The following is a 13,111-nucleotide window of genomic DNA, read 5'->3' as shown; positions in this document are numbered from 1 at the left end:
GTAGATAAACTAAAACGTAGATTATGTGCAGACAAGGTCATGCACCAGGACTCCCTTTCTGACTCTGGGACAAAAGAACGCCCTTTCTGCACCTCTTGCCCCTCCTGACATTTGGGGTCGTCATGGTGACCAAACAGCAGTTCACACGGAACTCCTTTTTCTTAAAGTAATGCATGTTCACTGTAGAGAGTTTGGAAAACACGGAAATTCAGGAAGACGACGACGAAAGTTGCCTGACATTTCTCATTTATCACTGTTACATGGCACTAACCCTTCAACAGATCCTTCTGGCCACGTATAAAACATATGGATAATATAAATAACCTTGGCAGTAACCAACATGAGATCATCTTAGAGTTTTGTATCTTAATCCCCCCCTTGCTAGGTCATGATTAAAATTTCCCATTAAACAGTTTTACACGTAATTCTAAGTAACTGCAAAGCATCCTGTCAGCAAAGTTATTTACCTTACCTAACTGAAAAATATAAGGCATATAAGTTATCATTACCGTAAATCAGAATAGGAAGTCCACACTCTAGTGAAGAATGTAGATAAAACAAAATCTTCTAATCTTAAGAGCTTACTCTGAAAAATGTCCAGGTGACTCAAATGTCAAGCAGCAAAAGCCTTGCATTTTAAACAATCATTAGCACCGTAAAGTAGATACTAACTGTAGGCATTAAATAGAATGCAACGATTCCTGGAAAAGAAACCCCCTCACGCCTTGGTCTACGCCGCTGCCAACGGCACGGGAAGGCAGTGTGGAGTACAGCACCTTCCTGCAGCCGAACGCCAGGAGGTCCGAATCCTCTGTGACCACAGCCTGCACCAGGCCGGCTCTGCTAAGGTAGGCCAGCTGCGCGTCCGCCTCATATGGGGCCACAAGGCAGTCCACTCCCTGGGATCGAGCTGCCTGCGGGGGGAGGGGGGCGCAGATGAGGGTCAGTCTCCAGCACAACGTCGGAGAGCATTGAACAGCTCCCCACCTCCCCGCCCGCCTCAACACGCATATGCCCATGTTGTTCTCAGAATCATTTCCCTTGAAGTTTTTCTGCTTTTAGTTCTAGCATATACTGAACTAACCATAGAGCCACAAAGAATTCTTTCTTTTTTTTAAACAAATCACTTTATAAACTTGGAGAAAATATTGCTGTATATTCAGAGGGAGAAAAAAACCTTCGAGCCTGAAAACCTGAATTATTTCAAATTGTAGAAAGCTTGCATCTTAAGAATGGCTATGCTCCAAAAGTATACAAGACATGTGTTTGGAGCTCTGAATATATTCTCCCCAGGAAAATAATATGTTTTCTTTCCACACTACAGAAGTCTATCTGACACTGCTTTGGTAAAACTCCAGAATTTAATCACTATGTTTATTTTCCCACTTGATTACTGCACAGTTTGAACTGGGCGGGGACTTCGGGCCATGGCACAAGGTCTGCGGTGGTGGGAAGCTGCTACGCAGAAGCACAGAAGCTGACCGAGGAAGGCTTGGGTGGAGGTCCAGAGGTGGTGAGGCGACAGCCACACCCGACAGCCTCGGGAGTGAAGGCTGCCCATGCTGCAGACCGCAGGGCAGTGGGGGGAGACTGATGCCCCAGGAACTAACCCTCAGTCTCCACGGGGCGCTCATCTAACTCACTCATCTGAAAAAGAGAGCGTCTCGTCACCCTGAGGACTCTCCTCTGTCTGGAGATCCCGCCGCCTCCTCCCGGGACCTGCCCTGTCCTTGAGGCTAGACCTAGGGTGAGTCCCTCCCCTCACTCCCTTGCTCTCCATCCACAAACCGAGCAGAGCCAGCTGGCCAGCTGTCTGCTTTGGCTTCACCCCTACTGCGCTTACTTCAATGACTTTGTGGGCCATCACGTGTGTGATATTGACAGCGCGGGTGAAGCACTCTCTGGCTTCTGCGACCTTCCCCTCACGAAGAAGCTGTTTTCCCTTCAGAAGATTGGCTTGTCGCCTTCTGCAAGGGGGAGAAATGTTAAGAGGCTGACTCAAGAAACCATACTAAAACAGGTAATTCGAAAAGTTTTCCTGGGGAAAAAAGTAAAGTTTGGCACACTGGACAGTGTGTCCCAGGTGCTTGAGGACACTGACCCAGATCTTCTGGGTTTCCGGTCAAAAGGAACACAGCTGCTCTATCATGCATGCACACATGCTCATCCTCAGACTTTTCCACGGCAACGCTGCGTGTCAGAAATAACTAAGACACTTAAGAAAACATGAACCAAGGCTTTTACACCATCAAAACTTTCAAGTATAAAGGGTGTACCTTTATCGACACATGAAGATCTTGAGAAATACTGTTTCTCTGAGCTTCTCTATGCAATCTGCTAGAGAACAAATTTCAGAAAAACCAAAATAACATCTGCCTAAGAACTGTCAATAATAAATATGTGGAAATTTGCAGAATAAATACAAGATATGGACTAATAAACACAAGACAGCAATGACACACGTCCTAACAATATGAAACCACTATTTTTAAATGGGAAGAAAGCCTATGCAAAAGGAGAAAAATTCTGTTTTCAATAGTCAAATGGGTAGTGGTGGTATCAGTATTTTATTCTGAAATCTATTTGTGAGTATAATAAAATATGTACATTTATTTTGGGATAGAACAAATGAGTAATTAGAAGATATTCCAACTTCATCATCCCTTTACCCTTGAAAATAAGGATTCTAGGTATGGAAGAAAGGAGATGAAGATGCATTACACAAGAAGTAAAAACCCTGTAGTCCTGAGTCTGAGTTGGAAGAATCAGTCTGAACTCATGAGGTTTGACCTTTAGGTAGATGTGCATACACATATACAGAGTCCCTAGTTCCGCAGACCTGGCTCCATGGAGGAAGAGACTTGTAGAAAGGACCCCCTCCCACTGCTACAGTGGCACAGAAAAGTCCGATCTTACAAAGACAAAAAGAGTATATAGGACAGAAACAGGCAGATGAGACCTTTTTTAATCCATTCTTGAGATTGTCAAGAGAAAATTAGTAAGTATCTGCAATTAGAATTAAGCCCCAGTGGAGGACATCTGGGTAAGATGTGGTCTGGACTAGTCCCTCAGTTGCCCTGGTTTAGGATGGTCACCAACTCTTTCAGAACTAACCTAGAATGAACTAACTTTTTATTAAAAGTGTATTTAGTAAACTGTACACTATTTGTAATCAAATCTGGACTCAGACAGTTTCAGTTATTTCTTTATAAACAGACTTTATTAAGTTCTGGCTTTAAGAATCAGAGCCCTCCCTGCTGAAACTGATGTGATGCTATATGTGAATCAGAGCCTTCCAAGTACAGCTAGGACCCAAAACTGAGGCCTGAAAAACTCTAACCAGATCAAGGCTGAGAGAGCACAGAGCGGGACAGCAGCGCCCAACAGAAGGCCCCATCAGCGAGGCTCACTCCCATCTGGGTGTGACTCACACTAGCTCTGACAACTGCGTCCAGGGGTCTTTCCTGTACAACACAATGACTCCTGGACCTGGAAACACAGAGAGGCGGACAATGAGAGCAGAGAAATATGGGGAGGAGAGCTGCTTTATTATTATTCAGAAGTTCTTTCTGAGGCCTGTTGTTACAAAATTATGAGAATCTGTGAAGTATGAATGATAAAATTTCTAGGTTAACTATTAAGAAAAACAGAACACATTACTTTTCAACTAGAAACAAGAGACAAGAAGGTAGAAAAAACAATCCAGAAGGCAAGCAAGATAGGGCTACCTCCCCCCAAAAGAGAGATGGGTAAATATAAAATACCAAGAGAAACCATGTATTAAAATGCATTAGTAATTAATGGTCAACGTGAAAGGAATATTTCCATTTAAAAGATTTTTAGGGGCACTTGGGGGGCTCAGTCAGTTGAATGTCTGACTCTTGATTTCAGCTCAGGTCCTGATCTCACAATTTCTGAGTCTGAGCCTCGCATCAGGCTACTTGGAATTCTCTCTGCCCCTCCCTTGTTTGTGCTCAGTCTCTCTCAAAATAAATAAATAAACTTAAATTTTTTTTTCAAAAATCGCCAAAGATGGACAGAATGGATAAAAAAACCAAACAAAAACAAAAACATAGTAATGAGTTCTTTGTAAGAGACAAACCTAAAAGCCAATGATGAAGTAAAGCTACAGGCAAACAAATAAAGATTCTGGGAACATGGAAGCAAAAGTTATGGCTGTGGTAATAATTGGACAGAAAAGACTTTAGAACAAAAAAGCGTAACTAGGGACTAAAAGAGTCATTACTAAAAGAGTTACCACAAGAATGTAATTAATTTTAACTTGAATGCAACCAATAAAATAGCTTCAAAATAAACAAAACAAAAAATGAATAGAACTATAAGGTAATTGACAAATCTACTACCATATTTTAACATACTTAGCTCAGTAATTTATGGATTAAGTAGAGAGAGAGAGAGAGAGAGAGAGAGAGAGAGAGACACACACACACACACACACACACACACACACACACACACAACCAAAAAAACCCAGCAAAGAAATAGCTTTAAGTGCCATAATTAATAAGCCTGACTTACTGGACAGATAACCAATCTTCCTCTTAATAACTGAAAATACACATTCCTTTCTAGCACACATGTAATATTTCAAGAAATTTGTTGAAGTACTAGGCTATGAAGCAAGCCTCAACAACTTAAAATTCAAGAAAACTGGTATACAGACTATAGCATCAGACCTTAATGCAATTAGAGACTGAATAGAGAAATCAACTTACTCTCTTCTAGACTTTTCCACTTCCTTTTTAGAAGGTAAAGTACATCCATCAAATACAAGAATAGGCTTGATCCCATGAGAGAGTAACATATTTACAAATTTCATACAAAATCCCACATACCTGTGAAAATAAAGTAAACATTTAGGTGCACTGCATACTGTAAGGTAATACTCTTTTTAAAACCAGAGGAGATGGATTATAAACAGGGAAGGTTCTTCCTTCTTTCCTTCCTCCCTCCCTCCCTTCTCTTTCTTTCTTTCCTTAAGCAAATGCTTACACAGGGCGGGAAACTCTAATTTGGACTGCAAGGTTCAAATCCTGCCTTGGATCCTAACAGGCTATATGACAGCTGATGAGTTATTAACATTCCAAGCGTGCTTTTCTCATCTATAGAGTAAGAGACTTCGACACCCCTTCCAGTTCTGATATTTTATGGTTCCAAATTCTTGCCTTTTACTTTTTTTTTGCTTCGAAAAATTTCAAACCTCCAGAAAAGTTGAAAGAACAGAACACTAAATACCTGATCTCTCCAACCATTCCATGAACACACCCAAGAAATTTAACGGCAACAAGGTATCATCTAATATACAGTCTGGGCTAAACTCTGTCCAATTGTCCCAAAATCTCTTATAAACCAGTGTGCCCTGTGAAGGTGTAAGAACCATTTCGGGAGGAAGGAGTGCCTGCTCCGTAGCATCGGTCCATTTCACTGACATGAAGGTACTACAACGGTGGGTAAGCTACCAACGCGGGTCACGGAATACTGAACTGGGAGAAGACGGTCCATTGTGAACTTGGATGCGCTGGCTGCGGCACATCGCCAAATCCCACTCCCCAACAGTCCAGAATCCAAAAAGGACCAGGTATTACATTTAGTTTTCTATTCAGGCAAGGAAATTAACTGGACAAAAAGAGCTACACTACAACTTCCCTCATTTATAAATAAAAAGATTTTAAATAAAGCATAGAAATAGATACAATCTTAAAAGATAGTTTTTTAAATCACATATACTCGGGGCGCCTGGGTGGCTCAGTCGGTTAAGTGTCCGGCTTCGGCTCAGGTCATGATCTCATGGTTCGTGGGTTCGAGCCCCATGTCGGACTCTGTGCTGGCAGCTAGCTCAGAGCCTGGAGCCTGCTTCAGATTCTGTATCTCCCTCTCTCTGACCCTCCCCTGCTTGCACTGTCTCTCTCTGTCTCTCAAAAATAAAAAACATTAAAAAAACATTAAAAAAAAATCTCATATACTCATCTTAAAGAAAGACTCACTATGTTCTCCTTATTTTTTTATTGTCAGCCAATGACAACCGACATGCATTGGTCTACAGAACATGACTGTACCAATCCTGGAGCTACTGATTAAGGATGATGTAAAAAACAAGAGAAAGCAAATATATAATCATAATAAATCTTGAAGGAAATTTACATACTTTCTAACTAGACAGAACACACCAGACACCTGATGCCCACAGACATGGTCCCAGGTCAGCACATTAGACCTACCTCGTTCCTTATAATGGTCATACAGGCTTATCATACACTTATCCAAATTCTCTGACCCTTCCCTGTCCAAAGATGGACAAGAAAAGAAAAAGAAACCCTATCAAATGTGACCTCAGTTGCTGTGGGGGGAAAAAACTGAAGTCCTCAATACTTTATTCAAAGTCCTGAAACTTTTTTGTTCAATAAATGACTACGTGGCAGGTTTGTGGAGTTCATCACTCACATCTCAAATGAAGGATGTTCTCTGTATTTTGGACAACTCTTCCAATTAGTCAAAAATCTCAGAATCCCCAAGAATTACAAAAAACTAGAGAAAGTTCTTTCTGAGGGAAGAACTATTCAAGTGAACACTGGCAGTAATGAAAAACTGGTGGTGTTCAAGTACCATTGCAGCTATTCAAATTTAGTGGTGGACAAAACTGTCTTCAAGAATGATCTCAGTGTACGGGAGGGGCTCCTTCAGACCCCACACACACTGTTCCAGGTCGCCGCTGGTCAAATTAACCTGATAAGCCTGAAAGCCCAAAACATTCACCACTGAATAAAGATTGCCACCCTTTCCTCCAGGAAACAAACAGCATTAACACATTTTACCGATTTACTATGACCTATTAAGATCCGTGAGCTTTCCTTGTAGGAGATAAATTACATATTGCAAAAAAAGAAAATTCATGATCATGATGAATCCCTCCGGCAGATCTCTGTTCTAAAATTATACTTTGTTTTTCTAATGTTTCTATTTAAAAAATAGAAAAGATACTGGTCCATGAACCTGCCTCAAATGAGGTCACAGTTATGACGGGATGTCAGTTAGGCCTAGTCGTTTTTGGCCTCCGGTAAAGTGAGAGGGAATAAGAACACCTTGTCCCTTTGAAGCAAGTGCTCTGTTTCGTTTGTATCCAAGAAGGTGGAATCTAAAACACATTTTCAGAACACCGTCAGGTAAAAAATAAAGGAGACAATCTTTGTGTTTTGTCCCTTGATGTCTTGATGCTAGGCCACAGGATGAAGTTCCTGATTGGACAATGTTCTAAGCCAATTTCATTCTTGATGAACCTGGCATTGAGTGAAAATGGTCCCTCTCTGGGGAAAAAAGGCAACAGCAGTCTCCGTCCTGACCGGCGAAGAGTTAGTACAAGGTGCAGACTTACTTGTCAGTAGGCTCCCCTTTGGCTAGTTTCTCAGCACAAGCAATAGCTCCTTTGTGAAGCCAGCAATATGTGTCCACGGCCACTACCTGTCCTTTGTACTTCCTCACGTGGATCGGTTCGGAAGCTTCTTTGATAAACTGCAGTAATCCATGTATCCCCATCGCGCCAAGTTAACTACGTGATATGAGAGGAGACAAGGAAAGCAGCAATATTTAAAGCAAGATATATTTACCCAAAAGTTTTAGAAAAATAAGAGATTAGAAACTGATACAGCAACTGTTACTGCTTTGGTTTTTGAGACTCACCGCTCTTTAATACTCTGATTGGGCTCCTCCCTGCCAACGATTCTCAGAGTCTAGAACACTTAGGCTAATTGCAGCAGTAATTTTAATGTCACTTGTTCGTCCCGTAACATTAATTCTTTCCCAAGTGCTTTCCCACTTGGCACCATCATGTCTGTTGCAAGCTGCTAACACACTAGTAGGCACACAGAAGCTGCTAAGAGAGTCTGAGTCTCTGTCTCTCTCCAAACGACATGGTTAAACTCCACAAACCTGTGTGTGCTGCAGCATCGCACTGCCTCTACGCAGGCATGTTAGGAGCCAGCATGCGAATCAGCATGGGAGTGGAAACTAAAAACAGTAGGAAAGTAGGCATTTCAACTGAGAAAATAATCAAGCAGAATTACAGTAGATCAGAACATTTTTAGGACCTAAATTCAGTGCCATCAGAATGTCTTATTCCAAGCAACCAACATTCTGTTAATGAGCAGTGAACGTGCCTAGCGACAATGCCATCGGACTCTCCGAAAGCTACTCCAAGGAAATGGGAAAGTGAACTCGCTGTGCAAAATACAGATTCCAGACGAATGCTTCTTCCACTCCATACCCCCTTCTGCCCAAGTCCCTCCTGGACAGAAATTCTGGACAAGGATGGGTGGGTTATTGCACCCACACCTACCCAGCTGAAAACCCACATATGCCTTTTGACTCCCCCAAACTTCAAGCATATAACATGAAGTCAGTTAACGTATATTTCATACATCACATGTGAGCTAAAGAGAAGAAAATGTTAAGAAAATCACAGGAAGAATACACTTACAGCACTGATGAGGGAGTGCGGGGCAAGCTGAGGACAAAGTGCAGGCTATTAGCACCCTCCACCCTCGGCTCCGTGGGGTGGAACATGGGCAATATGCCTAGGAAGCTCCCGGCTGCCCAAGAACAAAGGAAAGGGGTTTAAGTGCTTGCGGTGGTGATGTGGGAAATGAAGGCAAGTGAAAAATCAAGTTCCCTTACTGCCTGCAGCCCGGTGACAAGTCCTTGGAACCGGCAGTGACCCGTTCCTCTAGGAGCTCAGCGCCTCGGATGACACTTCACTGGGGGCAAAAGAGACCCTTAGCTCAACATCCCCCCAAGCTCAGGACCCTGTCAGTTTACTTTAACACAAAATCCCTTGGAAACATCCTCTCAACTCCCCCAAAATCCGGGCCAGCAATCCGACTCCAAGCTTATGACCCCCCCCCCCGCCCCGCCCGCATCTGAAGGTCCCACGACTGCGTTTTTACCAAACACTAATAGACGGCATTTTCCGAACAGCAGCTCAAGGGCCTGGAAACCTTGCTTCCCAACCTCCTTAGAGACCTCCTCTATCCCTGACCCGCTCCCAACCTGAGGTGTGCAGTCAGTCACCACAAAGGACCCGGAGCAGCTCTTCCTGCCCACGGTCCCCGTGCTTTAATAGTCACCTTTTTGCACCGAAGACGTCTTCAAGAACTCTTTCTTGGCCGTCAGCTCCGGACCACCCCACCGTCACCCCAAAACGTCATCAGTTTGTACTGTTTGCCGCGGCCCCTCACGATTCAAACCCCCCATTGCTCCAGGGTCAGCTGTACCCTTCTCCACCCTCCACCCCACCCCCCACTAAAAATTGAAAGCAACGGGGCTGAACAGCGGCCTGGTGTTGGCGAACGGCCACACCTCCCGGCCACACCTCCCAGCAAACGAAGCTTGGAAGGAAAGGAAGAAACCCTGGGTGGGAGTCGGCCTCACCTTGACGCGGCGTCAAAGCTCGGAGCCTCCACCGGCTGTGGAGCCAGGCGAGGGGGGGGGTTCGGACGTTTACACCCGCAGGTAGTCTGGATGCAGGCGCTCCTCCAGCCGCAGTTTGAGAACAACAACGAATTAGCCTCCTGTCTCTCAGACGACGCCTCTAAAAGGGGTTTTCTTCCACTCGGAGGAAAGCTGACGCTGCCCACATTCCGTGAACCTGATGTCTCCTCTAAGCCGGGAACTGACCCCCGCAGAAACCCGGCCTCCCGAGCGTGGTGGGATCCGCCGGGGGGCCCCGCGCAGTCATCGGGTCCGGGTGCGCCCGCTACGACGCCGGCGACCTCGCCGCCCAGCTCCGGTCCACAGGCTGCGCCCGAGCGGCCCGCAAGCCCATTCCAGGGGACACGCTTCCTTCCGCCTGCGCGACATCAGGAAGACACTGAGATGCCGGGACGGCTGTGGGGTCGGCGGCAGCCCAGCGGGGGTCAGGCCCACGGACCCTCCCCGCGCTCCCGCAGGGCAGACCCCGCCGACCTCACAGCGATCTGCACTCGGGACTCCGCGGCCAAGTCGGGAAGACCCCGAAGGACCCTCTCCGCCGGTCCCAAAGACATGAGTCCCAAGAGGGCGCCGCCCGTTCCGCTCCCTCTCCGGACAGGGCCCTCCCCGTCCACCCCAAAGGAGCCGGGAGGGGGCTGCGGAAGCCACCCCGCCGCCCCCAACTCACCCGGGCCAGCGCACCCTAGGCAGGCGGCTTGGAAGACGGATGGCCGGCGGCAACCACGCACGGAGGACTTCTCAAATTGCGCGGGAGAGCCCGAGGCCCCGCCCCAGCGGAAGTGACGCCAGAGCGCCCCTCCGCGGCGCCGCTCCTCGAGGCCCCCGCTTCCGGGGCCGCGGAGCCATTCCTCGTGGAACGCGACGGTGGCCCCGGCCCGGAGTCCCCGCAACCCTGCGACCCAGCGACCCCGGGCGCCGCCGCCCGCTCGCATACTGTGCTGCCTTCCGAAGGCGCGGGCGGAGCTGGAGCAGAAGGCCCCCGGGAAACGGCCCCCGGAAGTAAGTAATTCTCCCTCGCCGGCGCTGCTGGGAGTTGTAGTTCTCTGCCGATAGCGGCCTCTGGTTGGGGCTGCTGAGGTTTCAGAGCGCCATCGCGTGTTTGGAGTTTTTTTAAACCTGAAAAGATGCCTGCTGTAAATTAGTTCCTTAGTACCTGTGGTGGGCTGTAAATCCGAGGCTCTTCAGAGCCTGCTGCGCGGTGGGCTCCAGGAGAACAGGGTGCATCTCGAGGTCTAATACTCTTTGGACCCTTCCTGTAGACTTTGCGGGGTAGGGAGGAGAAGGCGTTTAGTAAATAATGTTACTAGGGAGTGACAAGAGTCGCCCCTTGACCACACTCGGCCCAGACTGCTATGAGCTCTCCTCTCTACTGGGTCCCTTCCTCAGCCTGTAAAGACTCCATCAAAACACTAACAGACCATCTTAGACCAGACTTCGAAGTGTGTTCTGGGCCCAGGGATGGGCAGGAATGAGAATTCCTACTCAGTTTAAAGAGCTGATGGGAAAGAATGAAGCGCGTGTGACAAAATGCTCCCCCATTTGATGAGCTTCCCTACAGGGTTCTCTCCTCCTTTTTTTTTTTTTTTTTAATTTTTTTCTTTTTTTAAATAGTTTATGGTCAAATTGGTTTCCATACAACACCCAGTGCTCTTCCCCACAAGTGGCCTCATCCATCACCAACACCTCTTTTCCCCCCTCCCCCTTCCCCTTCAACCCTCAGTTCATTTTCAGTATTCAATAGTCTCTCAAGTTTTGGTCCCTCCATCTCTCCCCAACTCTCTTTCCCTATTCCCCTCCCCCTCTTCCTCCATTAGGTTTCTCCTGTTTTCCTGTTAGACCTATGAGTGCAAACATATGGTATCTGTCCTTCTCCGCCTGACTTATTTCGCTTAGCATGACACCCTCAAGGTCCATCCACTTTCCTACAAATGACCAGATTTCATTTTTTCTCATTACCGTGTAGTACTCCATTGTGTATATATACCACATCTTGATCCATTCATCAGGTGATGGACATTTAGGCTCTTTCCATGTTTTGGTTATTGTTAACATTGCTGCTATGAACATTGGGGTACATGTGCTCCTATTCATCAGCATTTCTGTCTCTCTTGGGTAAATCCCTAGCAGAGCTATTGCTGGATCATAAGGGAGTTCTATGGATAGTTTTTTGAGGAACCTCCACACTGTTTTCCAGAGTGGCTGCACCAGTTTACATTGCCACCAACAGTGTAGGAGGGTGCCTGTCTCTCCACACCCTCGCCAGCATCTATAGTCTCTTGATTTGTTCATTTTAGCTACTCTGACTGGTGTGAGGTGGTATCTCAGTGTGGTTTTGATTTGTGTTTCCCTGATGATGAGTGACGCTGAGCATCGTTTCATGTGCCTTAGACCATCTGGATGTCCTCTTTGGAGAAGTGTCTGTTTATGTCTGCCCATTTCTTCACTGGGTTATTTGTTTTGTGGGTGTGGAGTTTGGTGAGTTCCTTATAGATTTTAGATACTGGCCCTTTATCTGATATGTCATTTGCAACTATCTTTTCCCATTCTGTCAGTTGCCTATTAGTTTTCCTGATTGTTTCCTTTGCAGTGCAGAAGCTTTTTATCTTGATGTGGTCCCAAGAGTTCATTTTTGCTTTCATTTCCCTTGCCTTTGGAGATGTGTCGAGTAGGAGATTGCAGCGGTGGAGGTCTAGGAGGTTTTTCCCTACATTTTCCTGGGGTTTTTTGATGATTTCCTGTCTCATATTCAGGTCCTTCAGCCATTTTGAGTTAACTTTTGTGTATGGTGTGAGAAAGTGGTCTAGTTTCATTCTTCTGCATGTTGCTGTCCAGTTCTCCCAGCACCACCTCAAGAGGCAGTGTTTTTTCCATCGGATAATCTTTCCTGCTTTGTCAAAAATTAATTGACCGTACATTTGTGGGCCCAGCTCTGGATTCTCTATTCTATTCCATTGGTCTATGTGTCTGTTTTTGTGCCAATACCATACTGTCTTGATGATGACAACTTTGTAGTAGAGGCTAAAGTCTGGGATTGTGATACCTCCCGTTTTGGTTTTCTTCTTCAATATTACTTTGGCTATTCGGGGTCTTTTGTGGTTCCATATGAATTTGAGGATAGTTTGTTCTAGCTTTGAAGAGAACGCTGGTGCAATTTTGATGGGGATTGCATTGAATGTGTAGATTGCTTTGGGTAGTAATGACATTTTCACAATGTTTATTTTTCCAATCCATGAACATGGAAAATTTTCCATTTCTTGGTGTCTTCTTCAATCTCTTTCATAAATTTTCTATAGTTTTCATCATATAGGTCTTTTACACCCCTGGTTAGGTTTACTCCTAGACATTTTATGGTTTGTCGTGCAACTGTGAACAGGATCAGTTTCTTGATTTCTCTTTCAGCTGCTTCATTTTTGTTGTATAGGAATGCAACTGATTTCTGTACATCGATTTTGTATCCTGCAACATTACTGAATTCATTGATCAGTTCTAGAAGGTTTCTGGTGGAGTCTGCCGGGTTTTCCATGTAGAGTATCATGTCATCTGCAAAAAGGGAAAGTTTGGCTTCTTCTTTGCCGATTCTGATGCCTTTTATTTCCTTTTGTTGTCTGAT

General features: G+C 45.5%; 1 protein-coding gene across 1 annotated transcript in view; it reads right to left on the bottom strand.

Annotated features, from left to right (window-relative positions):
* EXO1 (exonuclease 1) overlaps positions 1–9,810 on the bottom strand; it is a 30,821-nt gene extending 21,011 nt beyond the window's left edge. Inside the window, exons 1-5 of the mRNA XM_029933036.1 lie at positions 9,442–9,810; positions 7,391–7,564; positions 4,737–4,856; positions 1,844–1,967; positions 777–914 (exon numbers count right to left, since the gene is read on the bottom strand). Coding sequence (XP_029788896.1) covers positions 777–914; positions 1,844–1,967; positions 4,737–4,856; positions 7,391–7,551 — 543 coding nt within the window. The 5' untranslated portion in view covers positions 7,552–7,564; positions 9,442–9,810. The remainder of the gene's footprint in view (positions 1–776; positions 915–1,843; positions 1,968–4,736; positions 4,857–7,390; positions 7,565–9,441) is intronic.
* Between the last annotated feature and the right edge of the window lie 3,301 nt (positions 9,811–13,111).

The sequence above is a fragment of the Suricata suricatta genome, chromosome 3 (genome assembly GCF_006229205.1).
Source record: "Suricata suricatta isolate VVHF042 chromosome 3, meerkat_22Aug2017_6uvM2_HiC, whole genome shotgun sequence".
NCBI classification, from domain to species: Eukaryota; Metazoa; Chordata; class Mammalia; order Carnivora; family Herpestidae; genus Suricata; species Suricata suricatta.
The sequence above is the reverse complement of the archived record's forward strand: the minus strand, read 5'-3'. Positions and strand labels throughout refer to the sequence as shown.